The sequence below is a fragment of the Scophthalmus maximus genome, chromosome 11 (genome assembly GCF_022379125.1).
Source record: "Scophthalmus maximus strain ysfricsl-2021 chromosome 11, ASM2237912v1, whole genome shotgun sequence".
Classification (NCBI taxonomy): domain Eukaryota; kingdom Metazoa; phylum Chordata; class Actinopteri; order Pleuronectiformes; family Scophthalmidae; genus Scophthalmus; species Scophthalmus maximus.
In genome coordinates, this window is record NC_061525.1 from 19,671,070 (window position 1) to 19,695,371 (window position 24,302).

The following is a 24,302-nucleotide window of genomic DNA, read 5'->3' on the forward strand; positions in this document are numbered from 1 at the left end:
CTTCATGTTTAACAGGCAGATATGACAATGTTATTAATATTCCGATCCAACTTTCGGGAGGAAAAAACGAGTGCATTTCCCCAAATGTCAAAAAAATATTCCTTAAACGATTCAGCTGCAGAGGAGCAGAGAAAATCAATCGTGTTCTATGCTGACAGGCAAGTGTTCTCCGCTGAGTTAGACCCATCAACTTCAGTTCTCCGACTCTCCTCGGGATTGATTCGAGGCCAGCTGCTCGGGGAGCCAATGGTCTAGTTTTCACAATGAGCTTAATATTAGCCAGGCCTCTATTACTCATGTTTAAACCTGCTGCTGTCATCGGTCAGATCCAGATAGTTGTGTAAAGTACACGACAAAGTATATTTTGTAATTACCTCCAGTAAACTAGGTCTTTAAAAAACCCCATTTTTGATTGATTTCCCAGGGAATAATCAAATGGAAACCAATCATCACGTCACCCATTGGTTTGTGAACTGCTGATTTGAAGCCTCATGTTTTACCGGTCTACCGCTTTATCCATTTAAGGGTCGCGTTTACAGTTATTTTCTCATAGACTTCCATAGGAACAACCAGTTGAGTTGCCCTCTGCTAGCGATTCCAGAGAATTCAGGTTTCAGGCTTTTCCGCATTGGCTTTACTTTCTGAACTCAGTGACTACGTCAATTTTTAAATACATTGATATGGAAAGAATTCATGGATCTTTAAGGGAAAAAAGTTACATATTTATGAGATTGATATCTATGAGTGTGCGGAATTTGTTGCAGCGTCATTGAATGTAGTAGTATTTCAGTAGTATTTAATATAACATCAAACATTCACCTTTTTTAAATCCACACTTTAACATTAAACATACAAGCCTCTCTGCTTCAACTGCAAGTAAATGAAACACAGAATGTTATTATGCTCAGGATGAAACTATGTTAGGCATGAAGTGGCCTCCACCCTGCGCCAAGCGCTATAAAAACGGCAATGCAACAGGAAGTGCAGTCGCGTAACCTACAAAATAAAAGCACAGAGTCAATCACGTTTGGAGGAAATAACACAGCAACATTAAATACACAAACCATGCAGCTGGTGAGACAGCTGTTAGATACAAGAAAAGGATGAATTAAAAAAATATATAGCTTTGATTGATTGATGGATTGAAATGTTTATTTCGAATATGTAAATAAAATTAAAGCAGAAAACAAAAACAATAAATAATAATAAAAATATTAACAAAGCAAAATTATCGATCATTGCAGGCAGACAAAAATAATAAACAAAGAACACATACAAAAATAATTTAAACATAAGAAACAAACCATGAACATTAATTCATTCAATGTACATATTCGAAAAGGAAGATATAAAACTTATTTAACCCCACCCCTTCTCCATAATTATTAATATTTTATTATTTATAATAATTGTAATGTATCATGTCTTAATCACCATCAATCTTTATTTTATTTACAAGATATAAATGAATTTCAGCATATTTATCCTTCATCTAATCCTTTTCTGTTAGATCAACTACAACTTAATATGATTTCATAAATATAATATAGCTATAACATTTTATGCGAATATAAATTACGTGTAACGTACAATATCTGCCCATCAAGATTCCGGACGTCGTGACCGGAAGCGCGTTGTGACTCTCGCCAGCTTGACGTCAGTCACCTTTCCTTGATCCCGGCTGCCGCAGCCAATCAGCGGCCGCCGGAGCGCCGAGCGGTGATAACGTCCGCGGAGCAGGCGGCGGTCGGGAGGAACAAAGAGAGACGCCCGTCGCTTTCACTTCGTGCGCACGGATACGCGGCGACTTGTCGAGGAAACCATCTTTCCCCCGGTGTCACCGTCTTCTCCCCGACCCTCCTCCTGCCCGGGACGCTCACTTTTAGCTTGTTTTGTTTTCCGAGGGAAAAGAGGAAACTTGGCGTCGCGAGTGTTTTCCTTCTCCAGGTCGCCTCCTCTCTCCAGACCGCCCTGCCTCGGTGGACACGCTGCTCCGGAAGGTGACGCGAGGTAAGTGTTGGTTCGTATCGTTAGCATCCTGGCGTCATACAAACTGTGTCATTGTGTCGGAAGCTACAGTGGGAGCGTCGTGACGAAAACACCAAACTTTCAGCCTCGAACTTTTCCTCTTCTCTCCCCTGCGCCGAGGCGAGCCCTTCACAGCGCGTCGGATTCTGCGAAACTCCATTAAACATTTCGTCGTTTCGGCGCGTCTTCGCCTCCTGACAGGAAGACACGCTCGGATGAACGGAGCCGACCACGTCTCCCGTCAGTTCCGTGTCCGCGTAACGAGTCGGCGTGAAACACACAAGACAAGTCGGTTGTCTTGGTCGTTTAAAAAAAACCCCAAAACGGTTCAACCGGTCGAGTCGCGTGAGTCACGCCGGGGAATCAGCGAGGACCGGTGCCGCAGGAAGGAGCCGAGCTCAGGTCGGTGGTCGTTAGAAAGTGATTCTCCGTCTGGAACACAACGAGGTTAGATGTTTTATGATAAGATGATGAAATTGAAGATGTTGCCTCTTGTTTTTTTTCCTCCATTCAATGTTTGCATGTCGCAAAGCCAGGCAGTGGCGTTCAGGAACACCTTTTTATTCCTGTTTCTTTCATGCATCGATTACTCCTTTATTCATTCATCTCTTGTAATGTGTGCTGGGAAACGGCTCACTATATATATATATATGTGTGTGTGTGTGTGTGTGTATATGTGTGTATATATATATATATATATATATGTGTGTGTGTATATGTGTGTATATATATATGTGTGTGTATATATATATATATATATGTGGGGGGGGTTTGCAACTTTGCAGAAGCCAGACACAATTTTTTTTCCCTCAATTCAATGTGTGCAAACTAGGTAGTTGCGTTCAGGTACACCTTTTTATTCCCGTTTCCATCATGCATCGAGTACTCCATTATTGATTCATCTCTTGTAATGTGTGCTGGGACAGTGCTCACCATATTTTTTTGGTTGTTTATGACACTCACTTGTTTATCTCCCCTCCCTCTCTGCAGCTCTACTCTGACTAACTAAAGCAAATGCTGACTTTATTCCAGGTGAGCAAACAGGGGGCGACAGCGTTATTTGACCTGATTCAGTTCCAGTTATATTTTTGGAAGTTTGCACTTGCTATTCAAAGGGCAAAATGTTTTTGGGTTCTTTTGCCTGTAAAACGACGCCATCTGCCATGACCCCTCTGGGGGCATTGGCAGGGCCACCGTCCACATCGAGTGTCGTGACGGATCCGTGTGGGTGGTGGACCACGGCAGATGGTGAGAGATGGAGGAGGACAAGAACAAAACTGGCTGTTGTGGTGGTTGCTCTCCCGCTGGCTTCAATCTTTTCTTCTTCTTTTTATAAAATGTAAACAGTTTCTCTTGGATGGCTGCATCACAGTGGGTAGTATAAACTCTTTGAATGTTAATTAGCTGCCTTATGACATTGAAGGGCCACCTCGTGTGCCTCCATCATTGAAGAACAATTGACCCCTGCACTCTCATTTCCTTGCATCAGGGGTTTGACCCCGCCCCCCTCTCTCCTCCCGTGACATGTGTTGACCTCTGTGTGGTTCACATTATTCACAAGTCAACAGTGGAGTTCATGTGTAATTCATCCTGCATTAACAAACAAGCACATTCAAAGGGGCGTTAGTTGCCGGTGCTTTGACTTTGGGAAACCTTCAGTTAGGCATGTCACGGTAACTACTTTTACAACATATTGTCCCCAAATTTATCGCGATGAACGATATTATCGTCCTTTTAAGACCATTTTTTAAAAAAATACTGAATCACATGAGCTCGCAGTATATTGGTCCTACACGATTTGTGTGTTGCTGCTCTGCTCTAAATGTTATCCAACATTTTAGAAAAATACTAAGTAAATTCATTATTTTCTGCCATTTTATCGTCCGAACGAGTGATTTTATTAATCATTCGACGAGAACAGATGAGAGGACAGAAGCAACAAGGCTTTGCTGGACTGCTGTGGACATTTATTCTTATGTCAACAAACACGCATGTAGACACAACGGCTGCAATTGAGGTCAGTAAAAATGATTGAGTTCACATTCATGTATCGTATGATAAGTAACCCAGTCGTTGATATGTTGTTGAGAATGCATCATGTGCATCTATTGTAACAACAACATTGTAGAAATAAAATGGTCAAGTTATATTTTATTAAATTGTAAATCTCTCTGAGGGAAATCCAGTTTTATTTGTCCTGCTTCAATGGTAAACAGCGTTTCATCCCAGCTACACGTAGGAATGAAACAACCCCATTATATTTTGGGATGGTAAATATAAATCGAAAGAGAATTTCTAACGTTTTCTTGCTTTTGTGTTTTGTTGATTACATGAAAAACCAATTCCAAAAGGGCGTTGAATCAAGAGTTAAGATAAGAGTTTGTTGTCGGTTCTGGAGGACGTTTCATTTCTCACCCAAGAGAAATTAACTGACGAAAAACCAAATGGTTTTTTTCCTTCCTAATGAAAAATTTAATGGATAGAACTCAATACGATAGTATATATGACCTGCATACTATAGACGTACTGAGGTTGAGGCAGATGACAGTATTTGTAGACTTAAAAAAAATTACAGTCACAGTATATTGGCTGATTATCATATTTACAAACGCTTAAAAAAAGATACGTTTTTGGAAATAAGTTAAATTGCTTGTAAAATGCCCATAATTTATCTTAAATGCAGAAGCAATTTCGCTGGGAATTGATTTTCTGTTTGGCTGAGCGATCAATCATGTAATTATCAGTTCCGTCAGTCACATTTCCTGAAGAGGTTCAGTTGAAAGCTCTTTTCCGCTTGGCCGCTCGTATGTTCAGTCCCGTTTTAGTTTGAAAACCCTCGGGGCTGCGTTGTAGTATGGACGGCCAAAAACTCGACTCGACTACCAGCGGCGAAGGCAAAACATTGTAAACACTTACTGTCAGATCCAAGAAAAGAAATCCTTGCTTTTCATTATTGTTGTTTGTAGTGTTTTTCTGTAAGTACGTAACCGACTGCAGAGTCAGACGACCTGCTTCCTGTTTACACCAGCATGCACATGTCCAGTGTACGTGAGTGGTCGTGATGTGATGTGTGTTAGTCTGGACGGGGGATTAAAACTGATCTCTAGTGGTTTGGATGTAGCCTCATAATCTACAGTTTTCTCTCGGGAGGTCGAAGCATTTTTCCAATAATTGTACACCTCGTCCGCACTGTGCCCAGTCGTCCCTCACTATCCCACTCTGTGTCTTACACGCGCACGCACACACACACAGACACTCACGCTCGTGCACAAACATACACTTGCACACGCAAGAGTGAGCGCCGAGGCTGCTCCAGCAGCGCTGATGCTGACTCAGTAGAATGTTAATGTTGTGAAATCCCATTAAAAGCAGTCTGGTGCTGAGCAGTGCTTCGTCTGGGTTTTACGGGACAGCGGGTCACTTTAAAAGGCCAGCAGTGCCCCGTGGCTGTGTTTGCACTGTGTAATGGAGTCCGATCGCCCGAGTGGCTCCCGCTGAACTGAGCTGCTCTCGTAAATCTGTGCCACTCGCGTCGAGGTGTTCTTGAAGATCATTGAAGTGATTTTCGTGGTTGAGAGTAGCTGCAGCTGCTCTCTAGCTTTTTAAATATGTCAGAGATTTGCCCTGTTGTTTATTACACACGTGGGTCGAAAACATCCAGTTGTTTTCGTTACCTTGTAGGTCCGTGACCCGTCAGGGTTCAGGTGAGACCCACCAGGCGGTCGCACTTGAACTGACTGTCTGTGTTGCAGAGCCTGAATCTGAATCACAGTTTATTTTACCGCAGCTAAGGAGGTGATGTTTTCACCCTTCTCCGTTTGTTTGTCAGCAGGATTACACAAAGACAGATTTCCACGAAGCTGGTGGAAGGATGAGACGGGGGGTAAAGAAAGAATCCATAAAATTTTAGCATGGATCCAGACAAAGTGGTTTGTCCTCAGATCGTCCCTGTGTTCACATCATTACGTGGTGTAACAGTTCTGTCGTTTTTTCGTGAAGGCTCAGGGAGAAAAGGGGAAGGCTTTGTTTGATGCTGCGGATCTCCCTCCTGTTGCAATCATGGCAGAATTTTGTCTCTCAGACGAAGAGAGTGAATCAAGGTCGCGAATCCAAAACACTTACTCATGCAGACCCATTAAATCCCACTCATCGTCTTCCTCCCTGTGGCGCGATTATAACAGAATAGGCAAGTTTGCCGACGCAGCCTGTCGCTGCAGGGAGACTGAAGGGTGCTGATTCTTACCCAGCTCCTCAGGCGCTTGACGAATGATCCCTGCAGCAGAGAGAAATGAGTGAGAGGGGACAAACCCACACAAGTCACCGGCGCCGCTTGTCTCTCACACCTGAGAAGGAAGCTTTCACCCACTTTCTATTATACTGCAGCGTTAAACTGTGACACGGTATATTATCCAAAAGTAAACGCACAACCATTACAAATGAACCATTGTAATACAGCAGAGATGCACAAGCTCACAAACGTGGGCTCACTCTGACATTTTTTCTTTTTGCTTGGGGGGCAGGCAGGAAAAGTTCTAGAACATATCAAGAGCAACATTTGCATTCTCACATACAGCCCATCAGGAAAATGTCCAGACTCCAGTATATGTCTGAAAGCATTATCATTTTTTTCTCTTTTTTTCTCTCTGAGAAAATGAAAAGCAAGTATTACACTAAAGTTGTGACTCATATTTACGGCTGCAACTAACGATTATTTTCATAATCGATTAATCTGTCGATTAATCAAGTAGTTGTTTGGTCCAAAAAATTGTGAAAAATGTCGATCGTGTTTTCCCAAAACTCCAAGATGAAGTTTTGTTTTTTCCACACACGAAATATATTTAGTTTACTGTCACAGAGGAGCAAAGAAACAAGAAAATATTCAGATTTAAGAAGCTGAAATCGGATAATTTGGACTTTTTAAAAATAAAAACTACTTGAACTGATTAATCGATTATCCAAACAGTTGGCGAATAATTTAGTAATCGATTAGCTGTTGCAGCTCTACTCATATTGCAACAATAATATCTGTAAATATAATATCTATATATATATATATTTTTTTTTTCTTCTTTTCACCCAGCCCTAAACTCCATAGTTTTTAAACCCAGACACCTAGCTCCTCTCACTTTATGCTGCCGCCTCGTCCTCCTCCTTATTAGTTTTCCGGCCATAACTATATACCACGCAAAACAGCGTGTCCACACCACTGGGTCATTGTGAGGGCAGAGTCCACCACATACACTCTACTGTATATCAGTCTCCCTCTCACCTCTTTGGAGCTGTGTGTGTGTGTGTGTGTGTGTGTGTGTGTGTGTGTGTGTGTGTGTGTGTGTGTGTGTGTGTGTGTGTGTGTGTGTGTGTGTGTGTGTGTGTGTGTGTGTGTGTGTGTGTGTGTGTGTGTGTGTGTGTGTGTGTGTGTGTGTGTGTGTGTGTGTGTGTGTGTGGATAACGGTAGCAGGGTGTATGAGCATGTCAATATATTTAAGCAGAGGCATAAGATATGAAGTGTTTAATAACTTTTGTAATGTCAAAAAAAAGCTTTACTTTGTGCTTGAAAGTTTTTGGTGCGCGCACTGCCAATCTTGGAATGAAAGCATTTGAGTTGTACACAGGCTACTACTACATACTATATTTGTCCACAGTTTCATAATTATACTGAATTAAAAAAAAAAAACAACATAAGATCTCTAACCTAGTGTTTTGTGCCGTTGCTTCATTGTAGAGCTGTGTGCAGCGCTCTTTGTCCCGCTCGCTCGCTCACTCTTACACGAACGGACTGACCATCGACATCACTGGTGTCAGTTGCATGTTTAAAACCTCCATAAAGTTTTTACCGTCTAAAGCAGAAAGTCAGGATTCAGCATAAACTCAGTAACTCGGGAAAGTTTTCTGCTTGTGGTGTGAACGTGTCCGACTCTTGACAATCTCCCGCTGCGTTAGTCACGCGTGAAAAGGTAAAGGTAAATGTCTGAAAACAGCTGTAGAGACGGGAGTGACAACATTAACCTGCTCCTGTCAGAGTAATGGTGTTAAATTGACTCAACAAACTTTAATGTAGAAATGATTGTGGAGCAGGTATAATCATCCCTTCTGCATGTCACTGTAGAAGTTAAGTGGAAAAAAGACCTCTTTGTTTTGTGTAGATAAGAGCTGCTCTTAAACACCTTTCCAACCCCCAGTGTCGTCCCCGCTGCTCTGGGTTCTCCTGAGGTCATGACGAACTGATGCGTCCCGAGTGTTTCAGGGGCGCTGGGCGAGGTAGAGGTTTCATCAAAGCAACAGAAAAATGGAACAGACAATTTCCACACCACTGTCCTATTTTTTTCTCCATCATTTCCATATTTTGTTTAGCATTTTCAGCGGAACCGAGTCACGTTAAGTTAATTCACACGCGTTCGACTGTAGCTAATGGCTTATTTTCTCAGAGGGTAGATGAGGCCTCTCGCTCTGTGCCGGCACACTGAGCTAATTTTGCCACTCAAGTGACATGGCACTTTTGGTCGGCTAACAGGCCAACAGTTAAGCTCCGTGTCATCAGAACCCTGCTTGCAAAAGTTAGTCAAGTCATTTTTGAGCGTATCCAGTTACACTGTTAAAATGTGCCGCTAATTGGCTCATTTAATGGGGGAAATATGTAAAGAAATGAAGCTCTTTCTGTCCTTTCTGCTGGGCACATACAGGACTCCAGACTATTAACACATGTCTTCTTTTTTTTTTGGAGACAGGTGACAAAAATTAATAGCCAAGTGTACTGTTACAGGTATGTGTCCCATTACGGATGTGCTGTGTGTTTTTCCCCTTCAGAGGATCAAGTCAGCTAGTGACAAGTGCTTTTCATGAAAGGTTAACCTCCTATTTGTCTTTGTAGTTGTCAAGTTCTGCAAAAGAGGGGAAATCTGATAAAAAAGTTAAATCTGTGCAATTTGTGACAGAAAATCACATATTGCTGTTTTAAAAGTTGCTTAGCACCAATGAAATGTGACCAGCACTAAAACTTGCTATCGTAAAGGATCTGTTGAAAGGGCTCAGGTCTTTGCATCCTTATTTTATTCCAACTGTCAGCTGAAGAATGTCTTAACTCTTCAAATTAATGGCTTCTCTCATGGCTGCCTTTTTCAGCCTGGCCCCGCGAAGTACCAACGACTCAGACAGTAGAAGTGATCGGTCGCTTGGGAATATGTTTGGATTGAAACGCAGTTGGAAGGAGAGAGGGTAGTAGATGAGGCAGAAATGATTGAGGGAGGTAGTCTCCCAGGGGCCCCCTACTGATAAATGGTTCACCCCCTCTTCCGTCTAACCATCATTAAAAATGTCAAATCATTAAAAGATGCCGTCCATAATCCCCCCCTCCCTCCCCTCTCTCTCACAATGATGGGCCATGTTCTTCCAGCTCACTTGGCCCCTGTTTTTTCATCTTGTTGAGCATGTTGAACAGCAAAGCCCAAGTGTTTGTGGGCTAAATTGGAATTGTACCTCATTTGCTGCGAACTGATTGTCCCTCTTTGCTATCAGTGGGTGACGGAACGGCAACGACAAAGGAGTATTGTATTGGCACCGCAACAGATTCTAACTAGAATGGCCCTCAGAGTGCATACCTCCGCCAAGGCCCAACGGCCCCTTTATATTCAATCATGCTACATCAAATGGCAAACAGTCCCCTGAATTTGCCTGATTATTTTTTCCTTCAAGATCCTTGCATTATTCCATGGAAAATTGGTGAAAATGAAAACCTATATTGCTACGTTAAAGAAGGTGAAAAAGAACCATTCCCGGATCCGCACCGGTCCTATCCTTCCACAAAATTTTGCGATATCTTTTCAGTAGTTTTACATAATCCAAAAAAACTAGGGAAATAGACATGGTGCATCCTTGGCAGAGGTTCACTAGAGCAAACATAGAAGCTGCAGAAGCTTTTGGTGAACAGACGTGCTAGTTGGGGACGACTTTGAACGTTGTGTAGTCTGAACTTGGCTTGATCAGATTCCAGGATGTATTTGGTAGCGTTCACACCTTTACTTGCTGTCCAGGACGGATGTTAACACAAGGTCTGAACATGGCCTTTTGTTTCTACACCAGCTCTCTGCAACAGCTCGCTGACTGTTACTGGATGTGTGTGTCTGTGTGGGAGGAAACAAGTGGTGAGGAACACTGCAGAGAAGACTACTGTGTAAGCCATGTAAGCCATCCTGCTGTCTTGTTGGACCACACACTTTCGGTGCCTCGATCAGTTTTGTGTGTGTGTGTGTCGTCTGCATGTGTTTACTTGCTTTTCTCAAGGGAGGAGATTCTTCCTGCTGCCACCACATCTAATACAGTGAATCACTTTCACAGCTATTGTATGTGCAGTGACCTTTTTAAAAAAAGGTCGCTTTTGAACTATATTTTGTCACCACAGTAATATTGTCATGAGCACACCTAGGATTATAAATAAATGTCTGCTGTACATTAGTTTTCATTAGATTAAATAACTCAAGTTCCTCAATGAAGTCGATGCCTTAAGGGACTTTGTCTTGAGAGAGGAGCTGGTGCTTTGGTGTTTCTCCATCATTCTTCTTAAATGGAAAATATTATTTCATGATCTGCATTATGTTGTATAAGCTTTAAGGTTCTAGTGAATTTAAGGTGACCGTTGGGCCTTGGCGGAGGTATGCGCTCTCCCAATGTACTTCTAGTTTTGACTTGTTTCAGTTTGCCATGAATTTCAATTGGACACAAACAAGGAACATTTTTTTTCCTGCAGCATATCCTCCAGCGTCGTATTGGCACTCGGCATGTATAATGCAACACATAATGTCGCAGCATCATGTCTAATTGGTGGAGCTCATTATGATGCCCTGGCAACTATTGCTCAGAAATGTTAGTAGCACCTTTTGTCCTCGGCTGCTGTAAATGGAGATGTATGTTGTGACCCACAAGGCGAACACATATGTCAGCTGGTTAAATAATGCAACACTCTCCTCATGTGCTCGGCGTCACCCTGATCAAACCTTTGCTGCTTTTCTCAACAGGAAACGCCCCAGAGCTTTGATGTTGTGACCTGCGACCCCTGTTGAATCGGCAGAGATGCAAGTTTCTCAAGACGACTGTGCTCTGATGGATTAAAAGGTGAGCTTCCAATCCCAGCGCATCCACCTTCATTACAAACTCCAGTCATGCGCTTCCATCTACGTTCAATCTCCGCTAGTTGGTCAAAGCTAAGCTTTGTGTTAAATGATATTGGTGTGATAGACGGATGACTTTGTGTTCATTCAGCGAAGACTGAGCACACTTTGACCCTCGGCAAAAGAAAGTGATGATGAAGTTTCCTGCTGGTGATGAGGTGGCTGATGGTTAGAGACGCGCGGAACGATGTGACCGATTTCAATGATCTACCTCACATTCTGAACCCCGCCGTGGAAACCTGATCAGACTAGTTTAGGATTACCTGTAGATGCAGAGAAATTGATCCAGGGCGATTGCTAAATATTTCATCACGTCCTCAGAAAAAAAAAGCAACTGATATGTAGGGCAGGCTTGGAGAGTTTGGGCTAAGGTTTCATCCTGTGGAAGCCTATGACACTAACCACAGTGCCACACTTTAGTCATAGCACAAGTCAAACTCTGTCATTTCTAAAAACAACAACAGGTCGTGCAGTTCATCGCATAAACAGAAATTTGGAAAGCAAATGACTTTTGTCATACAAGGCAAAAAAAATATCTAAACCTTAACAAGAAATGTTTTTAGATGTCGGATGCTTTTCATTTACCAAGTTGTTACTTGACTCACTGAGCAAACATGGATTGTTCGGTCTGACGGGGACATGGTTTTTAATGGCACAATGGACTACAACTACCAAGTAATATCTTTTTCTCAGCTAGCTATCAAAACGCTATGAGAAAAGAAAAGGATTTTTCGAGAGGAATTGTGGGATCTGGTTTTTGATGTATTGAGTGTACAGAATGGAACATGGTTTTAACTGGCTAAATGGACTACGACTACCAAGTAACATCTCTGTCTAAGCTAGCTAGCTAGCTCGAAGTACTGAGGTAAAAGGGGATTATTCGATGGGTATTGTGGGATTTCATGTTTGATGTATAGAGTCTACGCAGATGAGAACATGTTTTTTTCTGGCACAGTGGACTACAACTACCCAATAACATCTCTCTCCAAGCTAGCTAGCTGGCTAGCACAACGCACTGGGGTAAAAAGGAATTATTAGGTAGGAATTTTGGTATTTGGTGGTCGATGTATGGACTCTTTGCAGACAGGGAAATGGTTTTACTGGCACATTAAACTACAACTACGAAGAAATGTCTCTCTCTGAACTAGCTAGTTAGCATGACGCAACTGAGGGGTAAAAAAAAAATTGGGGGGTAGAAATTGTGAGTTGGCGTTAAATTCGCTCATACCACTGGCAGTTTTTATGTAGCAGCCCTTAATTAGGGCATACATTTAAAAACCTCAAACACTAAAGATGGTTTGGCCTTTATTTTGCCCAGACAGCAGGATGATAATGTTTGTTTCTGTCACAGGTAAATCAGTCTAACCACATTATGAGTAATGCAAATGACCTCAAAACACCACGGATCAAAAGCAAGTGACTGTGGTTGCTATGGAGACATTAAAACCACGCAGAAGGGACAGGAATCTTATAACTGTACATTCAAAGCCAGACGAGTTTTAACATCATGCTGTGTGAATACAGAGGAGCAGCTTCGCAGCATTAAACCCAACATGAAGTGGAAAGTTTGTGCTGAATGTTGACAGAATAACAAATATGCTTCGGCATGTGAGACATGTCACATGCGCCAAATCATTTCAACACAACCCGTAGCATGAAACAGGAAGGTCTGTGATTTATTTGGCATGTTGTGAGGCACCGAGAGGGAGACAAAAAAGGAAAAACACTGAACAAAGGAGTGCATTGGTCTGCATTACAAGACACATTTTTCTTTCTTGTGGAAGCAAAAAAAAAGGAAATTGAATTAGTTTACTTTCTGATCACACTTCGGCATGAAAATATTTCTCTTTTCTCCAACACTTGAAAGACATTAACCACGGAGACAGGTTTTCCTTTTAAGTCTGTGCTATTGCTTTGGTTTTGTGTGGCCGAGAAATGGATTCTACTTCCACACGTGGTTGCCAACAGATTCTTCCCCCAGGTAAATGGAGACGGCCAACCGCTTCTCATCCTCAGCCGCTGGGCGTGTCTTTGTCTGAGGAGCAGGAAGTCATTTAGACAAACAGGTCTGTTATTGATGGGCCCTCTGCCCTCAGTCGGCCAGACTCTTTGATCTGCACACTGTAACGTCTACTTCCATCTACTTCACTGGAGACAGGAGGGGATTGTTTTTAATGTTTTTTTTGATCACAGTGCAGTTTTTGTTAATGCCGTTTCCATCGAGGTTTAACAGTCCTGTTTACTGTTTACACTTTTTTTTCATAGATCTTAACTTTACACTCCCCCAGTCTGTTTCTTTCCATGTATTTAACTTATGGTTTATCACCCAGGGCTTGAATTTCAATTTTGTGGTGTTGCGTATAGTTTAATATATTATTACAGATCTACTCATCTACTTATAATGCAGGAAGTTCCTGCACCTATTTACAGCAATATTTAATCTACTGAGTTTATCCTGAATCCTGCCTGAGGGTGTATATATAGGCACAGTGTATACATTATATAGTATATACAACATGTGCAGGTTGGGTTTAGGCCCTCCGTTGCATTACATTAAGATGGCTATGAGCACCCCAATCGCGTGTGTCATGCGAACACATATATTCAGCATTAAAACTGAATTGAGAAATCCCCCGAGTTATACAAGCCTCATCATTCTGCTGCTCATTTCAGAGCTTGGCCCTCTCAGAGAGCAGTCAGGTTTCATAAAGTGGAGGGAGGTGAAGCAGGGCGGGGACAGAATAGAATGAGGAACCACCAAAAGAAAGAAAAAGTACATTGATGCAGCTTAAAGAGAAGACTCCTACAGATGATTTCAGACAAGAATTCTAGGAAATCATCCATCATCTAGCCTTTATCCATGAATGGTCATGGGGATTCCCTTTCACATATGACAAACACAGCAAGAGATTGTCAGAGGCGTTCACACCAACCGGAACATTTCCATAAAATTCTGTGGCGCCTGTGTAGAGCATGCAGGAGGCAGGACATGTTGATAATTCTACTGTGGTAAACAAGTCACCCTATTGCTGTTTTTCCAACTTTTCTGTGTCCTTACAATCAACTACCCATTATTTGGCCGTTACACTAGTAGTTCTTTGCTGTTCTTGCAATCATTTGTGTTCCTAAATGACTTTGCAGTGTGTACCCACAAACACATCGATGTGTATCGAGTGCAGTGTGGGTAGACTCTTTTCTTCGATCCCTTCTTGAGGTCACTCGGCTTCTTTCTGCACTGCCATCGATACACCAGGCCACATCAAAACGAGGTGTCCTCCGGCAGCAGCAGCCTTCAGCATTGATGGCTGTTGTTGAATCAATTATGAATGTGGTGAGTGTGCAGATTTTGTACAGTGAAAGCTCCAGTGTGGTTTTCCTCACTTGAGTTCTTTTGAGCTGAGTTGATGTACACGGAGTTCAGCGTGCAACACTTCTGAGGCCCAAGAGCGCAAGCGTGCACAGAGGAATGCTGTTGTTTGCCGAGGAGGGGGGTAACAAGTGAGAGGAGGGCTTTCTCGTCTCCCCCGTGGGAGAAAGATGAGAGGGATAGAAGCATTTATACATCGGTAGAGAGGGGGGTGGTGGTGTCGGATTCAAGGAGAGAGGAAGAGCAAGGAGGCTTTGGTGGATCCTGTGTCAAAAATGAACTTATCAAGCAAACGCATCTTATTCTAAGCCGAGTCCTTCCACTGGATCCAACTCCTGTAGCTCCGCCGGCGGTAGTCACCAAAATTGATGATGCATAAAGTACGTCGAGGGCAAATACTTTTAAACCAACAGGTCGTTTTATTTTACTCTATAACACTTCAATTCATTGGAACATTTTTATTTTAAGCATCCGTTCGTCATGACGTCAGTCGTTTTATGCTCCAGTCATTGGTCGACCCTAATCGATGCTGTAAATCCGCATGAGCATCCGAAGGAAAAAACTTACAGATGCTATTCAGGAAGATGGACCACATGAAAAGACAGAAGCACCGTTTGCGTTGTCTGCCTATTGGTAGCTAGATTAGTAGTTGCTAAATACTAATAAATACGTCATCTATTCGCTACCTTACAATTTCCTTTGAGGTCACATCCACATGTCTAAGTTTTTTTTATTTAAAATGCATTGATCACTGCTGCTGCGTTTACGCCAGCTGTCCACGCTACTAGAGTTTTCAAGTGCCTAAGACGGAGGAGTTTGGAAACGCTGCTGGTCCCGATATAGTTTGAAAACTCCCTGGGATGGTTGTAGTCAGAACGGACAAAACAAAGACGTTTGGAAAAAATGACGCAATCACTTGCATGCGCTTCCTCCATTGGTTCTCATCAGTCACAACTCGACTATTCAGCGGTGAAGGCAACATGTTGAAAACAGCTCACCTCAGTGTCAGTCCAAAAAAAATAAATGCCCCAGTCTTAATCTTCACCATTGCTGTTTCTGGTTCCGACAACCTGCTTCCTATTTACATAACCACAACACATTTTTAAAAGGCACCGAACATAATCCAAAACTAGAACCAGAGAACATCTGACAAGCAGAATACAAAGCCAGCTTAAGTGTGCTCTGCATTATCTGACAATCCACCGTGCTGTTGAAATTAAATGCATGCAAGCGTACAGTCCTGATATATCCACTGGTATTTTATTGTCTCAACGGTTCTGTAGCAGCACGGCCCTAATGCAAGGGAGTGTTCTTTAAGGCTATGCTGATTTTTGTCAGCTAAAACAAGGATCCAGAAATGGCAATAATTGTCTCACAGTTTAATTCTCTGCATTAAATTCATCCAACAAGTCAGCGTGAGGGTATTTAATCCACCTCAGTCTCATGGCATCAGCATCTTGGCTGCAGAATTTAAAAGGTGTTTCTTTGTTGATCTCATAAATGAAATGAGATGAAATCCAGACTGAAACAAATACTTAATTGAAGAGAAAATACATTTAGATAGATATATGTTCTTAGTAAGATGATTTACACGTTTCTAGACTACACAGACTCCAATTTTCAAAACAAATATGAATAACAGCATTAAATATATGAAAAGATGCAGTCGGCAAAGTTATTTCATCTCAAGTTAAGTATTTTCATTTATCACAGGTTGTACTAGTGAAAACATAAATCCTTGGTGGAGGTAATAAGAAAAAAAACCTGAAGCAAGTTTGCTTCACCACTTTATTACTTTGATTTTTGTAAAGTAAAATATTGCGGTGCATCATTTAACATCTAAAATGTACATAATGTAGACTTAAGCTGACGGTGCAACTGTCACCTTGGCTATATATGCCGTATTAGTGCACTGGTAAAAAAAGAAGCATAAAACCTTAATCCTTAATACCTTCAAAATCACATGGTGTGTGTGTGTGTGTGTGTGTGTGTGTGTGTGTGTGTGTGTGTGTGTGTGTGTGTGTGTGTGTGTGTGTGTGTGTGTGTGTGTGTGTGTGTGTGTGTGTGTGTGTGTGTGTGTGTGTGTGTGTGTGTGTGTGTGTGTGTGTGTGTGTGTGTGTGTGTGTGTGTGAGAGAGAACATTGCTTTCCACCCTTTTCTAGAGGCACACCATAAGTGTGTCCATGAAAGAGTAGGTGGTTTTGTTCTGCTCGGGAAAGACTTTGAGCGTGCTTCATACTGAGCCCTCCCCTTCTCCCTCCGCTCTATCTCTCCCTCTCTTCCCTCCCTCCCTCACTCCCTCCAGCAGCTGTTTTCCAGTCTTTGCTGGGAACTGGAGCCAGGCTGTTCTTTTTCCCCCCATCCTCGCGTCACAAGCAGGAACTCACCGACCTACCAACAAACACAAACACACACTCACTCCCTCTTTTTTTCTTCTTTTTTTCCTCTGTGTCCGCCTCTGCCCGGTCCCACACTCGTCTGGCTGTTGACTGTGTACTAACCTCATTTTGGACTAAGGACTGAGGAGCAAGTATTCCCCACTCTTCCACTTGGCTGCTGCGATTGCATGTTCACACTGCTGTGTGAGAGCCGCCTGACTCTTCTGGGGGAAATGCTTTCATGGTAAGATGTCTCCCGTCTCACAGGCCACGTCTGTCTCTTGACCTCTTGTCTTCGTTCAGACTGTGACATTTTCTCTGGTTTCCCGTCGTCTCTCTGTGTGTTGACAGGACTTTTCTGGGCTTTTCCCACTCCGACAGTTTCTTTGTTTTGTGTCTTGTGTTCTCAGGGTGTTTCTTGTCCCAGAAAAGTCTTGAAATGAATGACATGAAAGCTGTCGCATGTCAGCGTAAACAAAAAAAGAAAAGGTTTTTGAGCGATATTTCTTTTTCATTCTGCGACGTCCTTGACATACTGCTTTTGTTCAGTTACTTGTTACTTCTGTACTGTTAGATTTTTCCGTGGTTGGGTCGGCATTGTAAAAAAGGACGGAGGGTGTTCAGTCACTGTTCAGCCAGCGTCCGACCTCCAGTGTTGTGTTTCACACACGTGAGTGTCTGAGAGAGTGTGACGCATACCTGAAGACTTCCTGTGTTGTGTTACTCTGCTGGTACAGGAGGACACCAGTGGCCTCGGGTCACCTGTACGTCAGTGGTCAGCCTAATCTGGCTTTTATATTTTTCGATCAAAATCTTTCCCAAATTTCTCAAATCTACTGTATGTACACCATATATACAAGGTCATTGAGTCATGTTTTGTCCAAATTAGTATTTGATAAGCAGGAGCTTCGTTAGCCTTCACGCTCTCATGGAAAAACTGCCTCAGCAGTTAATATACTATTATTAAACATACTTAAAGAAAATAAATGACACTTTAGATAACAAACATTCACGAAGTACATTCGATTCCTGCTTCAGGCTTTGTCCGTCGTTTGGTCGGTTTGTTTTCAGCTTTCCAAAAAGGAAATAAATGCAGTTGTCCTTTATTCCTCATTATCCATGTCACCTGTTGTACACAAATTGTTCAAACCATTTCAGCCAGTTCCCTCGCTCTTCCTTGAGTCAATATTCAAGGAAAATCCTGCCCAACAGTTGAATATTGTAATTTTTAGACCAAGGATAATGTAACTGGAATTTAAACTCACTCAATAAGAAGAAGTGTAAGGGTCACGTATTGTTCAGTTTGCATACACACTGCCATCTGCCCACTTTTTTTTCTTCCCAGTAATAGACACTGAGCCCGGCTGCCAGTTTGTCATTGTCCCAGTGAGAGGTTGTGTACAGCTGATTTTTTTTCTGACGCCGGTGTGCCGATAAGAGTGTGTGTTTGAGTGTGTTTGAGTGATACTTCAAAGTCGCCATATTACCAGTCTGAATTTGCGGCCTCAAGCAGTGTGTGTCTGTCTGTCTGTGTGTGTGTGTGTTGCTTGTGTTAAGACTGGCTGTGCATATTTGATATGCTAACAATGGTCGTCACGCTCCCAGAGGCCGTCTTAATTCCACTGCCTCCGTTGCTCGAGATAACAAGTTTGTGCCACGGATTCTGGTCAAGTTGCATATTCAACAGGATTCTCCTCCTCCAACCCCATCTCTCTTGCGCCCAGAGCTTAAGAAAAGTCACTGAGCTGATGTTTTTTCTTTCTTTTTTTCTTTCTTTCATTTAAGGAAGTCAAACATGGAGAAGATGATGCAGAGATTGCTTTTGGTTTGTAGCAGATGTATTTTGGACTGGATAATCTCTTCCACTAAACTCTGAATTCTTAATCTGAAGAAGTGTCTGAAAAGACTGCCCTCCTCATCCCCTATGTTCTTGCACATCCTCCCCCCATCAGGGTTCCCACCTTGACCAGTCACTCGCCTGCGATATCAGTGTTTTCTCTCCTCCGTAATCACTTCTCTCAGCTCTCCTATCCTTCATGTTCCTGCCTGGCGTCTTCCTTGCCCCTCATCTTGCCACCCCATGACCAGCTCTGACCTTCTTCCCAGACCGCTTTTCTTCAGCCCCTTCACTAAAATTTTGAGGTCAAGGCAGCTTCTTCAACATCTCCATATCTTCGACTCCCATTGATTTACAGTTAAAGAGTGAGGCTGGTTCCTTTTCAGCGTAAAGTACAGGGGCAGGGGACTTTGTCCCTGGTCGGCCCACTCTCAGGACAAAGCATTCGTTAGTGGGTCTGGGCTTTTAGAACTTTAATGCAAGTACACTATCTCACAAAATGAGTCATTAAAAATACATTTTCACTACTAAAACCATCTAAACATCTCACTTCAACCTAAAAAAAGAGATGTGGTTAGATTCCAAGTTAATCAAACAAAAAACAGTTAGCCATCATATTGACGACTGATGGCAACAGCCCCAAAACCAAAGTCTGGAATTTTGAAGCCTTTTGCTGCACCTGCATCCAGCGACTTCCTTTTCTGTTCCATTCAATTTTGTAGGGCTGTCACTACCAATCGGCTAAAGGAATAAGTCATGGGGCTTTTAAAAAAAACAAAAAAAAACCGTTTTGTATATATATTTATAAAGAAGAAAAATTCCTTGTTTTCTTTGTGCATTCCACATATGGGCAGCTTGAAATGCCACATGTATAATGTTAATGTGAACAATATGTTCAATATCTTTGTTCTTATACATGACTCCTGACTGGACAGATGTGAAAGGAATAAAATAGCCATTCTGTTTCTATACTTTTCTGGGTGTGCCCTAGTGCAACTATGATGTTTTGTTACTTTAAAAGTGCTGCTGCTGCTGCAAGGTATTGTGGGACGGCAAGGAAAGAAGATAATGCCATGAAAAAGGATTAAGCTGTAGCTCAAATTTACATCGTCCAATATGCCCTGGATGAAACATTTGATAAGGGTCCTGGCCTGAAGACATCTCCATGCCAATATTCATTTAGTCATAGCACCACGTACTGGAAACAGGAAATTATGTTTTCAAAGTTTTATTTGCTTTTCCTTGTGAGTTGACCACATCCTCCTGAAACTTTGTAAGAAGAGCCTCAAACCTTGGTGAGGACTCAGATTTCGCCAAACACATTTCGATGTTTCGCCGTAGTAATTCTCCAATCCAGCATGTTGTTCATTTTGTAAATTATCGTTCATTTAGAGCCAAATAGAAGATAAAGCATAGTCCATGTTGGGGCATGAATACAGCTTGATTGACAGCTGACACCGTCCAATCGGTGCATGGTTGCAGGTGTAGGTGGGCACAGAGTGGACGAGTGCTCAGTCAGAATCACCCCTGCTCCTACGCCTGGTTGCAAATGATGAAACTTGAGGCTTCAAAATGGCAGTTCACAAACAAAGTGTGACGTCGCGGTGCGTTGCCATGCTCAACTGAATCAGCCGGCGTCCATCCTGCCCCCCCGGGCCGCACGGGGCTGCGAGGGCTCATTCAGCCCTGCTTGCAGCTTTAATTAACAAGTTGTAAACAAAGTTTAAAGCGTTGAAATGGTGTTTGGATCCCTTCATCTGTGTCTATAACAAAAACACACTTTCACATCTGCGTGTGTTTGTGTGTGTAATTCAACCCTCCCAGAGTGAATCTCTGTACCGCAGTCTGTGCTTTCCCTGGAAGAGTCATGTGGAGGCATTTTCTAAAATACTATAGGGGAGTGAGAAACATCTGAGGGAATTTATCTTTTTTTTTTTTAATAGGAAGGACTGATGTCAGTTTCTGCAGACCTGGAACAGTTTCTCTCGACTCGGTCACACTCCTGTTTTGAAATGCCTGGGGGGCATTCAGTGTGCCTACTGCGAAAGCGCAACACGTCCATGTTACAGTCTCTTATAAAGACTTATTAAATAGGAATTGCATCACGTTTGTTTGCTTGGTGAAGGAGGGATTGGTTAAGAGGAGGGAGTAAACACTGCATGATTATATTCAGGAGTCAACAGCGTGTTGCTGCATATCCTCGGTGTCGGTGTCTAGACCGCCGCTTTTAGTTCATAGTTTCTTTTTTCTCAATTTATTAGCAAAGCATCAAGTGATTAAACACAAGAACACAATGTGTGCTTGTGTCCACTTCATATTGGCAATTTTAAGATTTAAGATAAGGTTTTGTACAAGAGAAGTGAAGAAGTTCATCCTTCATCTCGCCTTCCTCGTCATTTTCCCTCATTGCAAGCCAACACGGTTGACAGCAAAGTTTTTAATTTATCAAGGTTAAGGTGACGTCTGTAAATGTTTTCACTAACCAGCTGTCCAAAATCCACTGACACATAGTAGGTCAATTTGTGGAACAAATTTTGTTTTTCAAATTTTTTAAATTTTTTGGGTGGTGTCGCAGTTAAGTCAACACAGTGACCTTTGTGAATTTATAGTTACATTTGCACAAAATGATTGGAAAAAAATACATGTCAAGCTTGACGCTTTTACCTTAACACTAAAACAACAACAAAAACAGTAAATCAGTCGGTGTATCCTGTCTGCTTGCTGTTTGGCCAGGAGGAAAGATAAGTAAATTCATTTTACTTAAGTTTATTTTTTCATGTGTTTCAGGAGTGGTTCCCCCGTGGGCTGAAAAGAGTCCAGCAGCGTCGTTCTACCAAGGACCCACTGTGTTGCTGTTGTGCCCATGAGGTAACGACAGGAGCTTCCACTCCCTCATTACCACCCTTGGTCCATCCATCTCCCTCCCCTTTGTCCCCCTCCTCCATCGGACCTACCCAGCCATGGGCCAGAAGATCTCGGGCAGCATTAAATCGGTGGATGTACGCGGGGAGCCCTCGTATCAGCCTGTGCGTCGTGAGCTGCGGGGCCCAGACTTCTGTCGGCCCCCCCGGCTGGATCTACTGCTGGACATGCCACCGGCCAGTCCCGACGCTCAACTTCGCCACGCCTGGAACTCTGACGACCGCTCCCTCAACGTCTTCGTTAAGGAGGACGACAAGCTGACGTTCCACCGACACCCGGTAGCACAGAGCACAGACTGCATCCGAGGCAAGGTGGGCTACACCAGGGGCCTCCACGTTTGGCGGATTCACTGGCCGGCCAGACAGAGAGGCACCCATGCCGTTGTGGGCGTGGCCACGGCTGAAGCCGCTTTACACTCAGTGGGCTACATGGCCCTGGTGGGCTCTGACGCAGAGTCCTGGGGCTGGGACCTGGGTCGCAACAGACTCTACCACGACGGAAAGAACAGACCCGTTTCCACGTCTGCACCCACGTACCCGTGTTTCCTGGAGCAAGATGAGTCTTTTGTGCTCCCAGACTCTCTGACGGTCATACTAGACATGGACGAAGGAACGCTGAGCTTCATGGTCGATGGACAGTATCTGGGAGTGGCTTTCAGAGGGATGAAGGGCAAGAGGCTGTATCCCATCGTCAGTGCTGTGTGGGGGCACTGTGAGGTTTCTATTCGCTACGTCAACGGACTAGATCGTAAGTGGCACTCCTGCACGCGCACGACAAATCAGGCAATGGCGGCATCATATTTAAATGTGATTTTACAGGGGTTGTGTTGAGCAGACACCCCTGGGTTTTTTGTCTTTTTGCTGATTGATGGCTGCCACAAACATTAAGTCACACAGGCTTATTCTTTCTGGTGGTTGTTTGCTGCCGCATAGTCGAGTTTTGAAACCAATTACTTTGGCGGCGGCATTTAGAGCAGCAGCTTCTAAAGTTCTTCTTGTGAAAATGGTAAAAAAGATATAGTTGTTGCCTACATACACGTCGGATGTCAAAACGTATTTATCTCTGTGACCTTTGCAGCCTCATCCCTGTTTCAGTGAAGCCTTCAGCCTTATTATCAGAACACCAGACGTGCAACTTTTTGCATACTCGGCTCAAAGTGTTTTTCCCATCTAGAATCTGTTTTTCAACCCTGCTGGTACGCAGCAAAAAAAAGAACCATAAACAGATGAGGTGGCTGGGATGACATATGGCAATCTGCTTCAGTCAGATGGTGCAGCAACTGAAAGAGAAGACTTAGTAAGATGCATTTATTGCACAAAAACACATCCATTCCTGCAATTTATCTTTCCTCGGTTAGAGAAATGTCACCGTAGCATCGTGAAATCTGTAGAGGGCAATGTAAAAAGGGACCCCCAAGTGTTCTTCTTGCGGCCTGTTCCTGTCTAAAAATAAAGATTTCTGACATTTGAGGCGATGGATTGCTCTCCAAAGCAGTCACGAGATGGGTGCGTTGCGGCCCGTTTATGGTTGAGAAATCAGGCTCACAGTTCAACACTGTCCACGAGAACAGTTCGTGCCATAGGCAGCAAACTTCCTCGGGGAGGGGGACGGAGCCGACCGAGCTCATCGGACCGCGATGCCAACTCCCGTCTGTGACAGCTCGCCGACGTCTTGTCCTGCAATTAGATACGGTGGAAAGACCTGGCGCATGAAGATGCTCGATAATAGACATAACCAGCTGTGTAAAAAATGGACACCAGTCAGGCGACGTGTTTTGTGGGAGTTTTTGAACATTTCACACAATGTGACCTGTATTTGACTTAATTTCCAATCTCAAATGTTGACTGAGCATGATAGATCATGATACTTTAAACCTTTTCCAACCGTGGACGTGCCTAGTCAAGACGATGGATGCATCAGTTGAGATTTGAAGGTTGTGTTATGAGATTACTGTGTCATCAGGTCTCCGCCACTTCTCGATGCGATATAGAATAGAAGCATCATGTTGTATGCTGGGAGATGACCGTGCTTGTCTATTCCCACGTTACCTACATAACAGAAACTCTAGAGGGATTCACTTTTTTCTTTTTCTGGGTTCTTGGTCTTCTGCGTGTCTTCTAGTCTATTCATTTTTCCCCCTCCTCCTCCTCGCTCTTTCGTCAGCTCTTTTATTCTGTCTACCTCGTACATCCTGGGAAGCGAGAAGAGATAAAGTGTCTTTACACTTTTCTCTCCTGTCTGTATTGTCCCTTAATACCCTGCATTAATGCAGTTTTCTGATCCTCCCTGCATCTCACTCCGAGTCCTGTGGCTCTGTCCCGGAGACACTTGAAGCCCAACCCTCCGCGGATGTGATTCTTGTTTATTAGCTTTCATCCCTCTGACCTGCTCACATCTTAAAGTAGAAGACACTGTGGTTGTTGGGTCTTCCTGTCCTCCGCCTCCTCCTTTTTGTCAAAAATCCATCTTTTTTTTCCTCCAACCTGGTGGCAACACGCCGAACCAAATTCAAGTACACGTGAACAAGACGGACCAGAGCGAAGGAAGAGTTTCACACACTGTTTGACTCCAGACCCCCATTCTGATCTCCTTTCTCCTGTCTTTCCTCC

The 24,302-nt window shown here is 43.1% G+C and overlaps 1 protein-coding gene across 6 annotated transcripts in view; it reads left to right on the forward strand.

The window, feature by feature from the left end:
* Positions 1 to 1,681: 1,681 nt before the first annotated feature.
* Positions 1,682 to 24,302, forward strand: part of LOC118299430 (SPRY domain-containing SOCS box protein 4) — a 29,165-nt gene continuing 6,544 nt past the window's right edge. Inside the window, exons 1-5 of one of the 6 annotated variants that reach the window (XM_035623167.2) lie at positions 1,682 to 2,010; positions 3,019 to 3,060; positions 11,037 to 11,133; positions 17,074 to 17,178; positions 21,559 to 22,440. In XM_035623167.2, the coding sequence (XP_035479060.1) occupies positions 21,732 to 22,440 (709 nt within the window). In that variant the 5' untranslated portion in view covers positions 1,682 to 2,010; positions 3,019 to 3,060; positions 11,037 to 11,133; positions 17,074 to 17,178; positions 21,559 to 21,731. Of the gene's footprint in view, positions 2,011 to 3,018; positions 3,061 to 3,927; positions 4,046 to 11,036; positions 11,134 to 17,073; positions 17,179 to 21,558; positions 22,441 to 24,302 lie in introns of those variants that run through there. The other 5 variants (XM_035623165.2, XM_035623166.2, XM_047335718.1 and 2 more) reach the window with 5 other exon arrangements.